This window comes from Lepidothrix coronata, unplaced genomic scaffold (genome assembly GCF_001604755.1).
Source record: "Lepidothrix coronata isolate B3197 unplaced genomic scaffold, Lepidothrix_coronata-1.0 Scaffold278, whole genome shotgun sequence".
Classification (NCBI taxonomy): domain Eukaryota; kingdom Metazoa; phylum Chordata; class Aves; order Passeriformes; family Pipridae; genus Lepidothrix; species Lepidothrix coronata.
Window position 1 is genome coordinate 649,362 of NW_016690458.1, and position 23,138 is coordinate 672,499.

Genomic DNA, 23,138 nt, shown 5'->3' on the forward strand with positions numbered 1-23,138 from the left:
TATGAGAGACAGGAGATCAGGATGGATGATAAAGTGCTTTACAAGATTCCTTCCAGAAGAAATGCACGTGCATATGTTCACTTGAAATACAGTAAGTGCCCCCAAGATGCTCTGAGACCACTTTCCAAAAACCCAGCAGCATAAACAAAGAACTGTCCATAAGCAAAACACCTTCAATCATTCCCTTTGGAAAACCTTGAAAATGGGAAAAGGTGGGTTTTACAATGTTTGGTTCAGACCCCTCTGTTCTGCTGCCCTTGGAGCAGTGCTGTGCATAAGAATCACTCACCCACCAGTCACTGCTGCTGGAACACTTGCAGGGAGCAGGTTTTGCTACTGGAAATGTATTTTCTTTCAAGGACTCTAAAATTCTGGCTGTAAAGGAAGATGTCTTACATAAGATACTGGCAATGGCACCTTTCCAGCTCACCTTTCTTCACCTCTTGAGAGTAAGAGAGGTCATATCAGAATCACAGAATGGTTTGTATGGGAAGGGACCTTAAAGCCCATCCAGTGCCACCCCTGCCATGGGCAGGGACACCTTCCACCAGCCCAGGTTGCTCCAAGCCCCATCCAACCTGGCCTTGGACACTTCCAGGGATGGGGCAGCCACAGCTTCTCTGGGCAACCTGTGCCAGGACCCTCCCCCCCATCCAGGGAAGAATTTCTTCCCAATATCCAATCTAATATTGTACATCCAGATCCTGTCTCTGGGTAACTAATGACTGGGAAGCAAACTCTTCCCTGGTCCTGTGTAGCCTCCAGTGGATGTTTCCTCTCTAACAAATTACCTTTCTGTAACTCAGAGACAGTTTCTCCCTTACTTTCTCACCAGGCCCCACACCCCAAACACACCCCAGTGCTGGCTCAGCCCAGCCAGCGGGTGGGTGCAGCATTTCAGGGCCCAGGCAGGGCCGTGATTACAGGTCTTTATTCTCACCCTAATAAAAGGAGCAAAGGCAGATGCTAATGAGTGCATCTGGCACCATCATTTCTGGAGCCTCCTGCCCATAAACACAGGGAAGGGTTCCATTTTGACCACATTCAGAGTACAGAGGGCATTGTCACCTCCAGACCAGCTGTCCCAGGAATTCCAGCAGCTCCTGGTTTCACGTGGGCACCGCAGACGTACACGGTCTCTCAGGCTGGATGGTGGTGGAATCCCAGTCTCGTGTTCCCATGGCATGGATAACACGAGCCCAGGTTTAAATTACATAGCAGAAAAGGGGTTAAAGTTTAAATAACTGTTTTGTATATGAATTAATGTATGTAGCTTTGAGCCAAAATATCTACCATTAATTTTTCCACCTATTTCAGGAGCAGTAAGATACACAAAGTAAAGTTTATTTTGGTACTTGGTATACTTCACTCTCATTAAAAATAAATTAATCAGCAAATTCCTACACAGCTCAGCCTTCTTTTATGTAAATACAAGCCAGCTGTAATGAATTACAAGGTGTTATTATCTCACACACACTGTATAATACTTCACACATAAGAGGTTTCTCTGCTTAGCTCAGCTTTCAACAAAAGCATCTTAAATAAACTGCAAGCAAGTTGTTTGGGCTGTAATGTTTTCACAGAGAAGGGATACACCTCACACAGAGAGGGGCTCTTTACATGACTCATTTTATAACAAGTTAAACTGAGGAAGTTCGCCTTGGAAAAAAAATAACAAAATGCCTGTTTTATACACAGAAGGCTCCCTAAGAGAAGATTTAAAAAAAAAAATACAAGGCAGTGTTTGGGAGCCTCTATCCTGCATCCCACTGCTCTTTGCATGGAGAAGGGATGGCAAATATTCCCCAACACACACACACTATGAAGAAAGCAACTTGAGAAGGAAGAACAGTCACAGCCAGGCACAGTCACACTTTCACCAGATTAAGGAGTCACAAATTGAGGATTAAATTCATAAATTAAGGACTATCACCTTTGACTTTTGTTTAATATTTTTATTAGGAATAAGCCTTGATTTTATAGGGCTTATTCTTATCAAAAGCACACAGGGCACAAAAAACAAACACACAGCAATTTTACCCAGACTGACATTTATTATTGACTCGGATTTTGGACAGGAGAGAAATGAAAACTGGTTTTGCCACTGACCTGGAAACAGCCTGGTGAACCCTCCACCCACACAGAGCACCTCAGCCTCTGCTGATCTCACCAGTGCAGCTCCTGCTCCCCTAATTACTGTGTTGGCATTATTTGCCTGCACAGCCATAGAAAGTTTTCTCTGGCACTGATGGGTCTTGTTAAAAAGCCCTGGACCATGTTATGGGGTAAGGAGGATGGCAGAGTCCTGTCCCAGCGACACAAACAGGGATGTTCTTTTCAGGAAGAAATTCCTAGAGCACAACTCTACAGAGAACGTGGAAGTATCAGCAAGGCAGACTGGAACATCAAGTACTGAGGCAGCTTTTGTGCCAGCCCAGCCATGATTTGGGCTTTAATCTCCCTAAGATGGCCAGAGACACAGAGGATTGCTGGGGACCGTGCATTATTCTTTGCATTCTCTCATTCTTGTGCAACAGAGCAGAGTTTCTAAAAAAGGATTTTCACAGAAAACCCTCCAGAATCTTTTAAAGCAATTCTTAACTCCACTAAAGCAAAGATGGACCATTCCATCTCAATATCAGGCTTTTAAAACATATATTTAACATCTAATATGCAAAGCTCAGATTTGCATTGACAACCATTCAGGGAGCAGAGGACACCACTGTGTCTCTGGGTAGCAGTTCTTTAAACGAGGCAAAGGACAGAAATGTCTTCTTGAGAGAACTCTATGTCATGGTGAATACCTGGTTTCCTAAAGACAGAAGGCAGCTCTGTCCATCTGACAGCCAGGGCCACTCAGGGCCATAAAAAGGACAGAGGTTCTCAAACCAACGAGGATTTACTTGCGGGTGAAGGTTCAGAGGAGTATGGCTGTCCAGGTTGCTACTGAGGCACCACGGATGGGATAGCTAATGAAACATTTTTCTTCCAACAGCAGATTTTCCTTCCTGAGCCCACAGCCTCGGCCCAGTCCCACTTCAGGCACGGCTCCCAAGCTGTTCTGACAGGGATCTCAGAGTCCTTCGTCGTTGTAAACGGGGGAGAGGGGCTTGAGGATGCTGCGGGCGTCGCTCTCCACCAGCGGCCGCCAGCTCACCTCGCCTGTGAGCAGCAGGTCCTCCCCGCTCAGCGCGTCCAGGTGCTGCACCTGCAAGCACAGCACGTCACTGCCACTGTCCATCACCCAGTCAAGGCTCTCAAGAGCTGCACAAACACGTGCAGAAGGCAAGCACAACAGGGAGATTTTTGCCTGCTTTGCCATTTGCACAAGGTAGACCTAAAAAGATTGCTTCCCACTGTGACAAGACCCAAGGGAATGGCCTGAAGTTGTGTCAGGAAGGCTTGGGTTGGATATTAGAAAAAGATCCTTCTCCCAGAGGCTGGTTGGGCACTGACCAGGCTCCCCAGGGCAGTGGGCACAGCCCCAAGGCTGCCAGAGCTCCAGGAGGGTTTGGATCATCCTCTGGGGCACAGGGGGTGACTGTGGGGATGGGCCTGTGCAGGGCCAGGAGTTGGACTGGATGATCCTTGTGGGTCCCTTCCAACTCAGCATATTCTGTGATTCTGTGACTGCAAAGCACCATGGCAAGGCTTGGGAGATAAGGATCTGCAGATCCTCTGGAGTCACCTGCGTCAGGCTCTCCACTAACACCTCAGCTAATGCCTCCTCTGAGAGTTTGGCATCAGGGCAAAGAGGAGCCACGCAGAGCTACCGTGAGTCATTCTATCTTCCTGGCATTCCTGCAGGCAACACTGCCCATATCATCACCCTGTGGAGGGCTCTCATTAAAAGGGCTTCACACAGACTGAGGCTTTTCAGTAGACAAAAAAGACCTGACCAGTAGGGAACACCTGGGATTTAGCACATAAAAGCACAGGAGCTGGAGGAGATGAACATGGAACGAACACTCATCCTCACAATACAAGAAATCCCAGAATGGTTTGGGTTGGAAGGGACCTTTCAGACCATCCCGTTCCACCCCCTCCATGGCAGGGACACCTTCCACTAGCCCAGGTTGCTCCAAGTCCCATCCAACCTGGCCTTGGACGCTCCCAGGGATGGGGCAGCCACAGCTTCTCTGGGCAAAATACTTGGGGATTTAATGAAATTTAAGCAAAATAAAAAAACCTCTTGCCATATAGCATAGGATTAACTTGCTGCCACAGGACACTGTAAATACAGGGAGGGGAAAGAAAAAGAAAATAGTCCCTCAAGGGTCAGTGGAAGCCAAGCTGACCACTGCTGGCTCAGAAAGGCTGGGAGCTGAGCAGGGGCACAGTGCATATGTTGCCCTGTTAGTATGTTCTTCTCTGGCATCCACTAATAGCCAATGTTAGAGAAGGGTCCACAGGAAATTGTGGGGAAGACCTGGTACACAATGTTACTGGAAACAAAGGATAATTGGACAAAGAGTTCCTCAACAGAGGAAAGAATGCACCAATGGCCACATCAAAAAGCCACCTAAGCACAGTGCCCTGCTCCTCACAGCCACCACCAGTAGATTCCCCAGGAGGAGTTAAACACAGCACATGCACACAGTGCTATCTTCCTGATTTCCCTCCCTCTCAAAACCTTTTCTTTCAGGGAATTTGAGTCTGAAGTGGTTGTAATGGCCCTGGACAGTGGCTTTGGAATCCATGTGCAGTGGCAACATTCTGTCCCCCCGTTCCTGTGTCACTGAACACCTTTCCTTGCACACCTTTCACATGCCTTCAGGGTTTCCCAGAGCTATCTCCTATTCTTTCTCAGCTGGTTTTTTTTGGACAGGGGATCCTACTCTTTGCTAATAAAGGAGCTGTTTCACTGTCACCCTTATTGGTCCTCTCTAAGCCTTCTCCAGTTCAGGTTTTGTCTGTCTTGATGGTCAGCACCCAAACTAAACATATTCAAGCTCATACAGGTCCCATGGATGTAAAAAGTGGCAGGACAGCACCATTTTATTCTCTATTCTTTAATAGCTCTGAGCATTTTGTTTTACATTTTTTTTAAACACTACAGAGTGCTGAGCTGAAGTTTTGATAATACAATTGTAATCTCAATGCCTCGTTCTTGTGTGGTAAAAGTTCAGAGCTCATTGACATATCTGTAAAGCTGGGAATGTTCTCCTCAAGTGCACCACCTGTCTGCAGGAATGACCCATCTGCACAGAACCTGTGCTGATTCCTCCCCAACGTGCCACATTTTTCTACCTGATCACTCTTTCCTATTGAACTGCTGATTGCTTCTCACCTTTGCTTGAATATACAGAAGTGCAACGAATTCCCTATCTGGCAGGAAATTGTCCCAAGTGACTTCTTATATGTGTTTGCTGCCTGCAAACTTTCCTACAGCCCCACTGATGTTAAGCATCAGCAACCCTCAGCATTAAATTAAGCCAGTCCCTCCCGAGAGCCTTCTGGCATTCCCAAAGTGTCCTCAGTCCCTTGGGAAGCCTAGCCCTTGATTTCCCATGCCATTTTCTCAGACACAAACTGAAATACTTTCTCTCTAAACCTCTATCTGATCCTGAATACAGTATTGGAAACATTACAGGGAATGATGCTGTGGAAATTCTGGTCCTCAATTCCCTGTCCAACACCCTACACTCTTTCTCCAGAACCTCTCTCACCCTTTTCTTTGATGCCCACCTGGGCTGTATCCCATGAACATTTCCTAGAAACCTTAATCACAAACCTCCTCAAGGTTAAGAGGACAAACACTACTCAGTATTGTCTCCTCCAGGTAATAACTGAAAGAAACAGAAATTAGTCTTGAAAACAAAACCTTTTCCTTCTTTCCCCCAAAGATCATCAGAGACTTTCAAGCTATTTCACTATGAGGATCCCACCTCCAAAACAACAATTATAACCTACAACAAGCTGCAGCCCATTTCTGACAGATTTTTCAAGCCCCTCCATAGCAGATGTCCAGAAAGAGGAGCAGAAGTGGTTCATTATTCTGTGAGCTTCTCTTTTCACCAAACTGCAATAATGATCTCTTCTCTCTGATGACCAGTGACAGGACCTGAGGGAACGGCTGGAGCTGTGTCAGGGCAGGCTCAGGTTGGATCTCAGGGAAAGGTTCTTCCCCCAGAGGGTGGTTGGTACTGACCAGGCTCCCCAGGGCAGTGGGCACGGCCCCAAGGCTGCCAGAGCTCCAGGAGTATTTGGACAATGCTCTGAGGGACAGGGTGGGATTGTTGGGGTGTCTGTGCAGGGCCAGGAGTTGGACTGGATGATCCTTGTGGGTCCCTTCCAACCCAGGATAGTCTCTGATTCTATAATAAATATAATCCAGATTTTATATTTTTACCTTTTTCTCCTTAAACATGATCACTGAATATTAAAATCAGATTTATTTATGAGAACTGAGCTACATATGCAAGCAATAAAAACAAGTATTCAATATTGTAAAGAGAGGCTGGGGAGGAGCCTCCCTCCGTACCTGTTTGCGCACGTACTCCACGAGTAACTCCAGATGCCGAGGGTCGTCACAGTTCCTGTTAAAAAGGTTCCTCCAAAGAGCTGCTGCCAGAACATGATCATCAGACAAGATTCCCTAAAGGAAGTACAGAGGGGGATTAAAAACTGCACGTGAAGAGGGTCTGAACACGAGACACCCACGTCAGTGCACTTGGCCCCTGGCCATGGCACCTGTCTCACAGCCACAGCTGCCACGGGCCCTGCACATGGAAAGGCAGCAACATCACTCTTTCCCAGAATGGAAAAACAACCCTGGCCTTAAATTAATTTACAGAGCAGCCTGTAACCAATATTCTGGCAAGTTAATTTGGAAAAAACCTGGGTCAGGGTATTCCTAATGCAGGAGTTGATAACTGCATTTCTGTGTTATGAAATCTTTACCATAAAAGTGGTGACCTTGCAGAGAAGGCAGCACCATCTCAGGGGAATGTGTGAAGCCCATAAGACTTGGAAAAGAAAAATTAAAGGATATTTAATCCAACGTTGCAGAAATGTAGTCTGGATTTTGCTATTTTGCTTTGCTTTTTTACTTTTCATTCTAAATGAGAGAGAACTCCTCCTCATCAAGAATCATGTAGATTTTTCCAGTTAAATCTAATATTGGCTTTGGTTTATACAGGAACCACATCCATGAAGCTTTTCATCCAAATCCTCTCCCACTTTTATTGTCTTCTTAGATTATGTGGTATTATCACTATAGTCTCTTAACTCCTGTTTTCTGCTAGTCCATTTGCCAAAGGCAAAACAGGACTGTAAAATATTCAGTTAAAAATAAAAAAGTCAACACTTGTCTTCAACTGAAGCAGACATTTTGTTTCCAAAAAGACTGTCAACAAAACACAGGCAGACACATCTAGTTATAACTAGATTACAAATTTGTATGTGTAATACTGTCCACAACTCTATGACTTTACATTTACAAGATATTAATAATGCAAATCACTGTGCAAAGAAATAGTACCACTATGTGAATAAGAGCATCTGAAGAGCAACACTCACTAGAGCAAAAAAATAACTACAAAAAGAGATGATGTCATTATTTTCCTCTTGGAAGTCCTGCAGACACTTGTGCACAGTGGTGCTTTTGCCCCCACATATTATTAGGTACTGCCTATAAATATTCTCACACAGACTCCCTATAAATACTCCATAAATACTCTTTGTTTTCAAAGTACAGCTTAGTACAATGGGATTCAGAGGGAGGAAATGGTTTAGTGATGGCCAAGCAGGGATGGAGAAGTAGCATCAAGAACACCCTAACCCCTTCCACATCCCATGGTTTAAATCTATGTGCTCTGTGCTGTTCTCTTAAAAGTCCTTTCATTCAGGGTACATAACTAAGAAGTCTCTTCCCTAACATAACATTTCTCCAAAGATATGGACACTGAATGTTCTACGTAATATCTGGAATATTCTGAGTTCATGAATTAGATGGCCCAGTTGTGGCACATTCACTGAAAACATCCTTCTTACCTCATCGTATCCAAACAGAGCTGCATAGAAATTTTCTACCATACTTTTCAAATCTTCCTTTAGAGCAACAGAATTAATCTGAAAAATAAACCAGAAAACCATCAGTGTAGGCTCTAAAGAGGGGGTGAGGAGAAAATGTTACCAGTTTCACTGTGAGCAGGCAAAGAAAAACCAGTGCCCCAGCCCAGCTTGCTGAGGAAGTAGCTGTAAGCAAAACCCTGGTGCAGTCAGTCCCTGTAGAACCCCCTGAGACACAGCTCTGTTCATTCTGACACAAATGCAGTTGGTGTTACTCAATATACAACTGGCAGAACCACCCTGAGCCAACAGCTCTGCCACCACTGCACGAGCAGAGAGAAAACGTTGCTGGAGCAGCAGGAAGCAAAGCTGTCCTGGCAGTGCCAGCACAGCCCAAGAGAATGGAGACTCCTCTGTAGTTTAACTGTTGAGCAGCTTTTCCAGACCTTGATTCATTCTTAGAAACTCAAAGGTTTTTCAACTTTTTTCTCCCAAAGCATGGACTGCAGAACTGGACGTGCCACTGCAGTGAAAGTACAGGAATGCTAAAGACAGAGACACCATCCCTGCCACTGCTCCCTCCTTACCTGTCAGCACTGGCTCTCAGTCAGCAAGCACATGAATTCTGCCTCTACAGCATCTCTTGGAGCTCAGACTCACTAGTTTTTGACTATGACTAAATTTCTTTCAGAGTCTGTGATGACCCAGCGACTTCCCCCTGATGCTGTGTGCCTCAGTCCAAGTTCCACACTGACTTTCAACTAAATTTAACAACTGCTTAAATATTTACTGGTTTGGCCTAAGCCACCCATTGGCTTGAGAACTGACCCCATGTGAGCTTAAGATGGAACTGGAGCAACTGCTGGATGCAGAGGGACGGCTGAAGTGCCTCCTGTGCATCTCCCTCGTGCACAGTCTGTCCCTTTTGCCTGTACTTCATCACCAAAGTGATTCAGTTCCTCTCCCAAGGGCTCAGCTACACTTTAGCAAAGCTGCTTCTTTGTCCTGGCTCTGGTGAGGAATCCAAGCGTTTCTTTTCTACTGACCTATAAAATACAAGGATAATCCAGCCCTGCACGCCAGCAGGACACTCAGGTGTGAGACTGAGCCTGGAGACAAGTTTTACAAAACAGAGACAGTGAAGAGGAGTGCAGGGTCCTTGAGGTACAGCCCATCTCACTGGGAACCTCTTGTCCTGAATACTCTCTCAGCATCCTTATGAGTATTCACCTCGGTAATTATGCAACAGGTTTTCAGTCAAAACAGGAGTTAGTTTTTGCCAAGTGAGCAAAGCTCCAGTTCAAATATTCTTCCATTAAACCACTGTCTTTTTTCATCTGTTGATTTTTATAGCAATGCACATAGTGCAAACACAAGGAAAATTCCTTTTATGTCAGTTACTCATATTTTTCCATTAATATAAACTATTAAAATTCATGCAGATATTTTATAGGCTATCAAGATTTGGAGACTGGTTATTATTGAATGTTTAAAAAAAGAACTAAACATAAGAAATCAGAGGGTTAAATGATGACTGCAACTTCTGTAATGACTTAATTAAATTTTTATTGAGTACATAAACTATGATGTCATTTCTACCCAACCATGCTCAAACCTTCTATGCATGTCAGAGATCGTGGTTTTTCTCAATAGAACATACTTCTAAATAAGCTGCACTTCTACAGCTCTAATAAGGGGGAGCAGGTCTCATGTAACACACTCAATAAATTATCCTTCCATTTTAAACAAACAAATTCCATGAGTTATTATATATTTGCCACGCACTTTTTATGACATAATAAAAATGTTACCTCAAGGATTACTTAACACATACTACAAATGTTACAGCAGGCAACTGCAAGGGGCAAAGAAAACAAATAGTCCCATTACAGAGACAAGTCCTGGACTATACATCCCTGGGGAAGCAGCTTTCCCTACTAAAAACAAAGAGCAGCAGCTTTAAGTTAGCAAGAAATAGATGGATGAAGGAGATAACCAAGTTAAACAAACATGGCAATAAATACATCTTAAAAGACAGTTTCGGATATAAAACATGAGTCTGGGGATGGAGCTGTATCTTAGGCAATAAAATGATATTTAAATGAATATTGCAGTTTCTGAAGAATACAACTGGCATTGGTTAGGTACAAACACTGAAGGAAAAAATCCTTCTTTATAAATCAAGAAAAATGAGTAAATCCAAATCAGCATTTGCTGGAAGCGCTTCCTCTTTCAGAGCTTGTGCACGTTCTCACCACTGGCAAGTTTCATGATCTGGTTGGTCATGATTCTGCTGACTCTTCCACAGTCTGTTATTAAGAAGGAAAACTGCTAGAGAATTCCAAGTGAGTAATTGCTAATAACAGGGAAAAAATCAGTAACATCTGGAGCTCTTCTTGGGACTTCGCCCCTTTGCCTTCCTTGGAACAACCCAGTGCAGAGCTGTCACTGCAGAGATTTATGGACTATCGCCTGACTGGCCCAGGACTGTGTTAGTTCAAAACAAGGAACCCATTTTTGGTACAGATCTCACCCCTCCAAGACCTTTACAAAAGGAAATGTACAGCTAACGTATCTTCCTACTACATGTCACAACTCTTCACTGACAGACTCCTGCCCATGGGACAACTGCAGCAAACAGATGCTGCATTTTCAGTGTCGTTCTGAAGGAACCTCATCTTTGGCCTGAAGGAGTTTGTGTGCATCACCCAACAGCCAAGTGCTGAGGGTCACGAGTTACAGCGTCGAGCCTCAGTCAAGATTTTGCATTCTAAGAGTTCTAGGAAAGTAAGAGCACACTGCTTTCCTGTGCTGCTGGACAGGTAGGAAAACACCTTACACATGGGCACAGTATTTAAAGTGAACGCTGCTCTAGGATCAGCCCATATCAGTGTCCTGTGTTGGACTGAGAGCATTCCTGGGTAATGTGTCTCCTCCTCCTCCCCACTTGTTTTGGCTCCCGGTGCAGAGCAGGCTCAGCGTGCACAGACTGGAAGGTAACAAGTGACAGGACGAGAGCAAATGGCCTCAAGTTGTGCCAGGGGAGGTTTAAATTGGATATTAGGGAAAAGAAACAGCAGAAAGAGTTGTAAAGCATTAGGACAGGCTGCCCAGGGCAGTGGTGGAGCCACCATCCCTGTAAGTGTTCAAGAAACATGTGGCTCTGGCACTTGGGGACGTGGTTTAATGGTGAATATAGAGGTGGTGTTGGGTTGATGGTGACTTGATATTCTTAATGGTATTTCCCAACCTTAACAATTCCTGATTCTACAGGCTCTGATGTGCTCTGCCTGCTTGGAGCCATCCAGCCCAGGGATCTGGGACAGGAACAGCCCGTCCCCACGGAGCAGGGCCTGCGGATCCCCAGCGGTTTCACTGCACCCCCGTGTCCTGCCAGCACAGCCCAGCTGTGATGGCCACAGGCTGCACTGTCTGAGAGCACTTGAACAGGAGTCACTGTCTGAGAGCACTTGAACAGGAGTCACTGTCTGAGAGCACTTGAACAGGAGTTTCTTTCTGCTTCAGCTTTTGCCAGCATGCGTTGCACCCTTAAGCTACTTTAACACATTAATCCATCCATAGACTATAAAGCCAGAAGGGGCATTTCTAACTGCCTTGCACAAGCACTAGTCATTGAATTTCAGGCAGCAACTCCTCTCTTTGGGCTGTAAGTTATGCTTGAACTAGATTTTTTTATGAAGAGATTTCAGCCAGAAGAAATGATTAGATCATAGAACCTGACCCTCTGCATATCACAGACCATTACATTTCACCGAGTTCCCCCTGTACTAAGCTCACTAAGTTGTGTTTGGCTAAAGCATATCACCCTCACAGTTGAACATGTGTATCTCATTTCAGATTTGAATTTTCTGGCTTGGGTTTCCACCCCCTCATTCTCATTATACCATTCCTGCTAGAATAAAAAGACTCTTCTGTACAATGTATTTGCTCCTGTACCTGAACGCAGCAGATGTGTCAGCACAGTCATCTTTTCAAACTCAGATTAGGCTCTTTCAGGTTATGTTCACACTGGGTGCACAACACACCACATCAGCAGCACACGGCTGGAGTGGTCAAAGTTGTAACAGCAAAGTAGTGGTTTTATGCTGATACAGTAAAAATAAATTCATTCCTGTGTACCAAAACAAGGTACACAGGTCTGAGTCCACTCTGGGGACTTCTGCTGCCCCACTGCCATAAACATCATCCACTCCCACGGACACTTCTGATTGCTGGAGCAGGAATATCAGCAAAAGCTCCCAGGACCAAGCTTTCTGGATAAAAAGGTCATCCTGCAAACATTTAGACATTTTTATGCCCATTCTCTCAAGTTGCAATTGGAAAGAATGACTTGAAAGGTAGTTTACATTAGTTATAAATAATATTTAAGCACATACAGTTATATACGGGCTTTTCGGGTGTCTGCTGCCCTCTTAATAAACACACATGACATTAAATGGGCAAAGCTGCATGCAGCCCTTTTATTTTGTCCTATAACATCACTATTGCTTGTAGGACAGTAATTTTGAAATTACTGAGACTGTAGCTAGGATCAAAAAGATTAAATTAATAAAAGAGATTAAAAATATTTCTGCAGCAGTAAATAAAGGCCAGTTCCTTCAGGCAATCTCATGTACTTGTGAGCTGACAAAGATATTGAAGAAATTATTCACTTTTAGAGTCTTTTATTAACCACTCTGCTACTTTGTCTGCAAAGCAGATCACTGCTTGTAATTAGCCACAGCTGTGAGTCCCTGCATACTTTAAATATTAACTCTTCTGATAAATTTTGTAATTTTTTAATTAGAAGTAGTTTTGTAATACACCTCATTAATTATTAACTTCAGAGAAGAGTCTTTAAAGCCTTCTTCAACATTTGCTGACAACCTACCCCAATATTGTATTAACCTAGATAAAAGCTAAATGTTACCTTGTAGCAGAACCAGTTCCTGCCAAAATCTTCAACCCATAAAAACACCATGGTAATGGAAAAACTTGTACACATTCTGCTACCTTCATACCAATTGTGTAATCATTTATTAATTGATTAATAAATAAGACTCCTTAGAGCAAGTTTATTCCAAGCAGACACAGAAAAGCAAGTTATACAACAAGTTTCAGCAAAACCAGATGCTCGTCCCTACCTGCCTGATACCCAGAAAATGAGGTTTGTTCCTATCTTGCAGCTCATTAATTAGGAAACTCTGCCATGGTAACAGTTACAGATGCAGAGGAGATTCCAGTACAATCTGAACTGTATCCAGTGTATGGGGGCTTATTCCAAATTCCTGCTTCCCTGCAGAACGTGGCTGGCAGAGCTCACTGACAACCTCTCAAGAGAAGGATCAGAGAAAAGAGGTCAGATTGCTGTGCTCTGTCGAGTTGTGCTGATCCCCTGTAAGGTGAGCAGTTGTTGAGGGGTTTTCCTGTGATGCCTCTTAAAACACTACTTGCTAAAAGCCTAAAACTGGTCACGAACGTGTCTCCGAACACACCGGAATCAGGAATTCAGCCGGATAAATTGAAAGGAAGTTCCAGAACCCAGTTTAGAAGAGGCACTTGTAGGAGACAGTAGTAAAGGTGGATGAATCATTAAGGTAAATATTCACCATGAGCACTCACAGAGATGCTGTGAAGCTCCAGTTCTTTACTGAGACAAACCTCAGGAACTGCCAGAAAGTGTCACACCACAAACACTGATCAGCCCAAGGGGTCCAGGGTATCCTGCCTCCAACAGCAGCCAGGATCCCTGACAGAAGTCAAAGTCCTACAAGCTGATATGTGCTTCTTCCAAGTATTCTCCCAACCCATTTCAGCTCAGGGTAATTCCCAACACTTGCTGTTTGTTTAGAGAGTAACCTCCAACAGGTCTCCATGTCCAGCAACTTCCACTAGACCAGGTTGCTCCAAGCCCTGTCCAACCTGGCCTTAAACACTTCCAGTCCATCATATTCCAGGTGATAAGATCTGCCCACAGAAAAAGACTTCAAATAACTCTTGACTTCAGTCAAGAGCAACAAAATTCCAGGGATCATAAGGTACTAAACTAAATGAAACATATTGGATAACATTAACAGGGCTGCAGAGCCAGGAAAGGTGACAGCCATTCTGGAAAGTATTTCAGCAGAAACAGATAAGTACAAATCAGTAGAAAATACAATAAATGAAAATAAAAATCACAGACAGTTATGAATAGTGATTTTCAGGGCTGATAATGGTACTAGCAGTAGGTGTTAAAAAATAATCCATAAAATCTATATAATAATGTGCACACACTTAGCAGCTACAATTCTGGAACTGGATCTTTAAGAGAAAAAAAATAAGTTCTACAATTCAATAGTGCGGAAAAAGACAAATTTTAGGCATTATTTGAAGGGAATATAAAACAAAAGGAGGAACCCTGTTCTGCCATAAATCCATTGTGTATATAAAAAGCTGCACATATTAGTTACCTTTTAATCTCAGAATAGATTCAAAAGTAAAAGAAAACACACAGAGAAGACCAAGATGATGAGACATATGAGGAAACACTAGTTATATTCAGGATGAAATGAGGAGGAAGATGATGGAGAGATCATGGAGAGGTATTGAGCAGATGAACAAGGAATTATTGTTCACTGTTTCTCATTAAAAAAGATGTAGAAAAGAATCTGATGAAATGAACAAATAATACCTTAAAAATAAAATGAAAAGTGTTTTCTCACGCAACACAATTAAGTGGCAGAAGTCATTGCCACGGGGCATTAAAGAGCAAAAAATACCAGAGAGGTAAAAAAAGGGCCTGTGCATTCCTGGAGGATTTCTGTCAGTGATCCCAAACACGACATTCCCCGTGCAGCTCTCAGGTTACTCGTTAGTGAATGCCAGGAGAATAGACCTGAGGGAATAATGATCCACAGTTCTGCTGCTTATACTTTATTCCAAATATCTCTGGCCACTGGCAGACACAGCACTCTGAATCTTCATCTGGCAGTAGCAGGAGTTCTGAGCACGTTCAGTTTTGTCCAGCTTTTGCTGACCTTTGCAGATACTGGTGGTATCTCCTCAGTCTGGGTATCTATTCCTTCCTGCCCTGACTTCCAGCAAGCTTCCAGTCACAGCTCATTAGATGATCCTGGACACCAGACATCAGGTCACTTTGCTGACTTGGCAGGAATTTCACCTGAAAAGTGCTAGGGCAATTAAAAAAACCTGCTACCTTTACCATAGCTTTTAGTACCCTCATGGGAAGAGGCTACATTTTATGTAGAAATATGAGCAAGAATGATCCTGCTCATACCAAACAGGTCATCCTCCCCTAGGGGAAAAATAATAAGAATAAAAAACCTCATTCCTTCTCCAAGAATGTGGGACCACAACAAGCTTCTGTTGGATAGGAACAGCAAGTCAGCCATCACCTCTCCCAAAAATCTCCAAAAAAAATGTTTATTTCATTTCAAATGGAGTGACAATTGTTAAGAGTCCATACAATTAGTCAGCAATTAACCAGCCTAATATCCAGTGACTGAGGCCAGGACAAATGCAAATACTCACAATTACTATCACCTTTTCAAATTCATTTCTGCACTGCCTGGCAGACTGATTTGTGTTTGCTCCATCAGCCTTCCCACTCCCTCCTGGCAGGGCCCTGCTCATACGTGACCTCTTTGACATTCTCCCATCAGTTCCACATTTGGGTAAAATTCTAATTTGAAGTCACATTGCTTTCACCTTCTACCAATATTCTGCACCTTCTGGTTTCAATCATAAGCTGAGAAAAACCTGATTTCCCCAAGCACTCCTCCTCCCCAGGGCTTCAAACACACACAGGCCACAGAACAGTTAACAGTTAAATATTTTCTTGCCAATATTTTAAGAGTGCAGAAGGTTCCAAATTGCTGGTAAAATAAACAATGCCAGACTGTGAAAACTCCTGCCTGCCATATACTCTGATGTTAACAAGAGTTTCTTTATTACTGTAACCTTTCAGAAGCGAACAAAAATTATTTCTCTACCCTAGTTCTGCCCTCAAGTAAAAGGCAAAGGAAGAAAGTGAACCATGAAAAAGCTGCATGGTAAGACACTGTGAGTTTTCCATCTTACTTCTGTATTTCATTCAGATTCAATGCTGCTGTGAATAAATAAACTTCCAGAAGATCCTAAAAGCATGGGCAAGGATTTTAAGAAGCCAAAAATTTCCTTATACACTGTTTCCCGAATAACATGGATTAAACCTACATATGGGCCATCTTCCCCCCTGCAGGGACATAACAGAACAGGAAATACAAGAGAGCAAATTTAGGATGCTCTCAAGGAGACACATTGTTTTTAAGCTCCTCCGTACCCAGCTCTGTCCTCTGGGGCTTTAGACCTGGATTTCCATCAATTACAGGGGCTCTGCCACTTCCTCACTTTTGAAAAATGAAGTCTTCAAACAGCATCTACAAACAGAAGGCACTGCCAGCACTCAGCATCAATGAGATAAATGACTATATAGCCCAGGTGACACCCCCTAAAACCACTGGTCATTCACAGGCCTGCCTTCTGTTCCCTACCAAATCCACGTGGATTTATGGAATCCATGCCCAAGCCATCTGAAAACCAATTCAGATCAGCATTGCTGAACCTTCTGCACTCTTAAAATATTTCACATATACCAAGACTGTACTAACCCCACCTCCCATCCACACCACCACCTCCCATCCAAAATATCCACACCACCACCTCCCATCCAAAATATCCACACCACCACCTCCCATCCAAAATATCCACACCACCACCTCCACAACGCCAGCTGAATGTCCCTTTTTATGTGCAGTTATCCTTGTGGATTCAAGGCCCTCTGACCAGCCTGAAAATCTACACGATGCACACTTTGCTAGTGACAAAAAGAGATCTCTAAAATTAGATACACTGATATTTTTGTCAAATCTTTTAATCTTCAGCATTATTTCCTGACCTCTGAATGAAACAACAATATTCAAGCTCTTACAGAGGTGTAAGGATAATTAACTCCAAGCCCCATCCAGCTTGGCCTTGAACACCTCCAGGGATGGGGCAGCCACAGGTGCTCTGGGCGAACAGCCAGAGACACTGCAGAGTGTGGCAGTGGCAACTGGTGAGCTGGGAGAGCCAGCAGCAGCTACACACTGCTTTAATCAAAGTCACAACCCACGGGTGCTGCCCAAGCTGCCAGAGACAGGGAAGTTGTGTGAGGGGAAGGGAATGGGCAGCCTCTCAAAGCCCCACAGCACTCCCTGCACCATATCAGATTCTTAACTGATGCTTGTTACTGTCTTTCAAGACAGGCAGGCACAAAAACATAAGGAAAAGTTAAGTTGCTCATTCCTGAAGAGGAAGCAGAAGATATCAGTGACTTTCTCCCTGCAGTGAAAAGCACAAGCAACAACATGATTAAAATGTATGGGAACAACAGGGAAACTCTCCATGGTTGGTTTGGTCTGATCTAGAACAGACACTGCTCTTGGTATTTTCTTTTTTTATGAAGGAGCTTAAAAGCACATTCATGTTTTCACTGCAGCAGCTTAGAGCTGTTAAAACAGAACCAAAGCCACTGGAGATACCCTGCTCCAGGAGCCTCAAAAGGCTTAGCCAAGCAGACCAGCTGATCTCAGCTGAGCAACTCTGGGGCAAACTCCAAAAGAATTGGAGGCTGAGAATGTAAATGTCCAAAACAAGTGGCATAACAACATGTCACTGAACCCTGCACTGACAGCAGGTGAATCACAGCCTGGCTGGTGAGTGATGCACAAAGCACTGGCAGGAGCCAGGTCACAGTGACAACACAGCTGTGACCCCCCCTGTTGAGCCCAGAGACCATGCAGGTCCTGCAGGGATCATCCTCCTGCTCCCACCAGCACCTCCACAGTGCCAAAATAAAATAATGGTGCAGTTGTGGGGAGCTGCCATTTCATTGCTCAATATTTGAACTGTGGCAACTACACCATGTTCTGGAGAGCCCAAGGAACACGGGGCAGCACCAACACCTACAGGCACCACAGGGCATGTGAGTCCCTCTGGTGAGGATGGGGGGAATCACAGAATATCCTGGGTTAGAGGGACCCACAAGGATCATCCAGCCCAACTCCTGGCCCTGCACAAACACCCCAACAATCCCACCCTGTCCCTGAGAGCATTGTCCAAACCCTCCTGGAGCTCTGGCAGCCTTGGGAGCCTGTTCAGTGCCAACCACCCTCCGGGGGAAGAACCTTTCCCAATATAATAAATATAGAGTAATATAATACTGAATAATGAGAAAGGTACCTCTAGAAAAGGTGCTACGAGGCAGCTTCCAGTGTAATTCCTGCAGGCACCAGAGCGAGGCACAGAACAGACCAAGGACACCACCTTACAGTAACAGGATCCAACACATCTGGGAAATTTAAATTGATTTTTTTATGCCAGACTCTACAGAACACTGGGGCAGGCCAGCTGAAAAGAACCCAAGCATATATTATATATTATACCTTGATTTCCATACCAGGAATCCTCAACATGCCCCAAGCATTTCAGCCAGGTGTGCCAGTTCCACTTGCAGAACAACTACCTTAAAGACCACCTGAGAAAGAGACCCCTAATTCAAACCTCCATGTCCTGGTAAAGCTAAATCTGCATCACCATGGGTACTGTTTGCTCCAGACCTCATCACAGTCAAGATATTTCAAGGTAACATTCCACACACATGCACTGTCCTGCATATTGAAGTTATTATGGTTTCCAGAATCAAATATACTGAATTTACTCTGGAACAGTACTTGATATTATTATTTATGAAATGACAAAGTACTGGAAACTTGCTGTGAACTTTCAAGCTCTTTGAGAAAGGATCTAGGGTTGATGAACTATTTTCTGTGATGTTCTTAAAACAATAACTTCAAGTAACACTAATCATACAATGCTGATATCCTATTAAAAAAAACAAAACAAAACAAAACAAAAACCACACAGCAATTTTGTATCTCACTACTTTGGCAAGAGTTTAGTTTCTTTTTCAAAAAGGGAACATTAGGAACTGGTGAGATTCTATATATTCTAAGTGGTCATTAAAAATTGTAACATTTTTCTCCTTAAAATGTCTTAGTAAAGCATTTCAAAATATGCATAGACCATTTGAAATTAAAACCTTTTCTTCTTTAGTTTTATAGGTTTTTAAAAACCCCTTTCAACTGTCCTGAACACTATCCTCTATCTCATATCCTATCCATTTCCTTAAACAAAATCAGTACCTTCTCTGAAATACTTTGCCTCAATACATTTCCTTCATCCCAGCTCCCCATTCCAGTCCCAATATTCTGCATCCACCTTCCTTCTGCCCCCGTTCTCTTTCAAAAATGTACTTCCTGTTCTGTGCATCCCAAACTGACTCCCAGACTTGCAATCAGATTTGAGAGACAGACCTGGAAAGGACCCCTCAGTACAGCAGCTTCCCACTGCAGGTGAATCAACAGTTCAATTCATACAAAACTCAAGTTCTACTTTAAAATTCTATCAATTTTCCACCTCGTCCCCTCATCCTCTAAAGCCATTCTACAACCTTGCTGGTCTCACTCCAACCATGACTTCTGAGTCTTCAGTTACAAAGGTCAGAGTTTTTGTACTCAACAGTAAGAAGAACTTAAAACAGAATTATATTGAGTTTAGGAAGTTCTGTAGCTACTCTAAGGTAAAATGGCATTTTTCATCAACTGAAATCTTCTAATTGTGAAAAGAGTATCAAGACAGAAAATGGTGTTCAAGTTCCCAGAGCTGATCTCAGCTCTCAGTTATATGTATTGATTCTGATGGCATTACTTCAGATGTACACGAGTGTAATTGAGAGCAAATTATGGGTCACTGGGTATAAACAGCTCGAGCTAAAAGTGTAACAAAGGCTCCATTGTGCTGCGAACAGCAGAGCCAATAAACGAACTCAAAAGACACCTAGATGTGTTCCTGGAAAAAAAAGGGGGCAGGGGTCTAAGTGGTCTGGTGGGAAAACAGGAAAGTGAGATTATGATAAATTAAAACAGCTTTGGCACACTGGGCTTGACAGCTCCCCTCATGTCTTATCTCTTTGGCAGCTTTGGGAACACATTTTATAACAGTGTGGTTACAAAATGAATTGTTACTTTGCACTGAAAACAACTTTGAATTCATTTCAGCAGCACGATGCCACCACAACACACCCAACCAACGTGGGTAAAGGGAGCCTACAAGTTATTGGAATAAAGCCTTAAAAGGGTCTCTCTCAGACAGCACGTGATTTGCACCCAGAAATATTAGTGTGGGGTGCTTGGGGGAGGGAGGAGGAGTGTTGGGGTTTTTTGGTGTTTGTTTTTTCTGTTTGGAATTTTTTGGGGGGAGGGGAGTTAGGGTCTTTTATTTTAATTTTTTCCAACCTCATACTTATTGTCCCTTTATCAGCTGAAATCCCATTCCAGGGAACTCCAGCACCTACAAGTCCTTCTGCAGCTTCATCTAAAGGGTCTAAAACACACTGAAACTTATAACAACTTTTATATCCACAGAGTTACTAAAGCACAATACTCAGGTGGCTCCAGAACTCTGCTGGGAGGACAAATAGCAGCAATGTCTAGTCCTGAGTGAATTCCCTCCCCAAACTGATGAGGCAGCTCCAGCTTGCACAGTGTAAATCTATTCCCTGCAAGCCACGAGGTGGAGATCTCTGGCAAAGCAGGATCCAAAGGAAGTCTTTTACCCAGCCTAATGTTACTATTAACACTTGGAGCCATTGCATCAAGCCAATTTTTCTGTTTGTTTTTAAAGTTTGATAGAAATGTCACTAGTGGAAAAATTAAGTAAAGAGCACTGGTTAGCCACAGAACTGGACACACCTGGCTGCAAACCCACCGAAAGAGACTGACTTCATTAGTACGAGGGACAGCAGAGTAAAATTTATATCTGAAATATGCCTGCACCAGTAGAATTTGCTGAGGCCACAGGCTCTCCCTGTGTTTTTACAGCTGTGTCAAGTTTGGGTTTCTGACTCTCGCCGACATTCAGGAGTGCTGAAGGAGCTCAGCCTAACAGGTCCCAAAACTTTGTAGCTGAGATTTAGATCTCAGCAGTTTAACAACCAGGTTTTGAAATAATACAAACTCCATTTGGAGCTGGAGCTGATGTAAATTAGCAGTTAAAATGCTTTACATTCTATCCCTTTTGGGCTCCAGTGGACGGGTATATTTAAGAGCAGATGGCATACTTCAAAAAACCATGGATATCAATTCAGGAATATAGTGTCCATTTTCTGCATCAAGGGTTGGAATTGTTGCTAGATATGGAAAGGAGCTGAAGAACTGCAGCTCTGTCTGTCAGTAAGTTAAACTAATTGCATCCAACTGGCAATTCCATACAGGTGCTCTGTCATTTGTACCACAGGACAGGAATTGGAATTAAATCTTGATCTTTGATAGACTGCATGAGAGAAAAAGCAGGGAATGGAATTTCCTAACCTTCTAGGATCTATGCAGATGATAATTTAGCACCCTAAAAGTATCCAGTAAAATTTCTTTTCCTTTACATTACTTCTGAGAAAGGCTCAGATTCTGGAGTTTGAAAGCATTGACAGAGAACATTAATGACACCTTCTTTTTATCTACTATTCTTGATATATTTGACTACCTTCTTTTGGAGGTAGAATATATACTGATTGCAGGACTACACTACTTGAAAATAAGTAGTTGTTATGTGTCCCTCCATCAGCTCACAAACCCTCTACTTCAGTTTAAAAGAATTATTAGTGATAAACAGATCAAGATTAATAAAGAGAACATAACACTGGGGTAAGTGCCCTTTATTAGTCATTTAAAACTCCTTGCAATTGCTAAAGGTGAGAGGAGAGAAAGCGTTCAGTCAGGTATGGGTATGGGAAGGGGAGAGAAGTGAGTGAAGAAAAGTGAACAAGCATGGAATAAACAGGACCTGCCCATGCAGGGGCATGGGTGAAGTGGGATATGAAGGTAGGATCACTGAGGAAAAAAAACAGAGCAATGATAAGGATCAAGGGAACTGCTGACATCCTGAAACACCAATGCATAAATTATTTTCACCTAACATACAATAAATACTACCAGAAGAGACGAAGAAATTAATTTGCCTTGACAAAATCACAGAATCACAGAAGGTTTGGGTTGGAGGGACTTTAAAGCCCGTCATGTTGAATCCCCTGCCAGGGGCAGGGACACCTTCCACTATTCCAGGTTGCTCCAAGCCCCGTCCAGCCTGGCCTTGGACACTTCCAGGGATCCACAGACAGCCACAGCTTCTCTGGGCAACCTCTGGGCCCTGTGCCAGGGCCTCACCCCCCTCACAGGTAAGGATTTCTTCCACATATCTAACCTAAATTTCCTCTCCTTCAGTTTGAAGCCCTTCCCCCTTGTCCTGTCACTACAGTTCCTCATGCACAGTCCCTCTCCAGCTTCCTTGTAGCCCTTTCAGATTCTGAAAGGTGCTGTGAGATCTTTACACAACTTTCTCAGCCTGTCTCCACAGGGCACTAACTAATGAATAATGACTGAAAGATCAGGAATAACTAAAAGATGAAAGAAAAAAAAATCACTAAAGATTAATGAAAACCCTATGCCTAAATATACTAAATAAACACAAAGGTGTAACTGCTTTGGAGATCAAGCCCTGAGATGTGCAGGTCCTTCATGTGAGCATCTGCTATGGCCATATAAAAGCTGTGTTAGCACCAGGCTACAGTCAGGAGTGTATTAGAGGCATCACAGTATTGCAAAATAAGCAGGCTCGTGATTCCCACTGCAGGATCATTCCTACAGACAAAGAGACTGTGAAATTTAAATTCAAGGATAAACTGACCAGATGCCCAACCTGCCAGGGCAGGGAAGGAATGGCATTGCAGTAATTCCAGAGCTCCTTGCAGTTCCATCATACAGCAACCACACCATTGTAATAACTCATGTGTTAACATCTGAGGGGCCAGAGTGGGTAAAAACACAGGGACACTGATGGGGGTTTTTATACTTTGGGGGGTTTTGGGGAGCCATTGAATAATTTAGTTTGGAGAAATGGAAACACTGTACTTCCCTTTACAAAGAACTAACTGTAAGCACTCTTCTCTTTTTCCCCTAAATTTTACTGAAAAACTCTCCATACAGGTGTAA

General features: G+C 43.4%; 1 protein-coding gene across 2 annotated transcripts in view; it reads right to left on the reverse strand.

Moving 5' to 3' along the window:
* Positions 1–2,034: 2,034 nt before the first annotated feature.
* Positions 2,035–23,138, reverse strand: part of LOC108508015 (ubiquinol-cytochrome-c reductase complex assembly factor 1) — a 48,799-nt gene continuing 27,695 nt past the window's right edge. For both annotated transcript variants that reach the window (XM_017836492.1, XM_017836491.1), the window contains exons 8-10: positions 7,996–8,073; positions 6,485–6,598; positions 2,035–3,208 (exon numbers count right to left, since the gene is read on the reverse strand). In XM_017836492.1, coding sequence (XP_017691981.1) covers positions 3,074–3,208; positions 6,485–6,598; positions 7,996–8,073 — 327 coding nt within the window. In that variant the 3' untranslated portion in view covers positions 2,035–3,073. The remainder of the gene's footprint in view (positions 3,209–6,484; positions 6,599–7,995; positions 8,074–23,138) is intronic.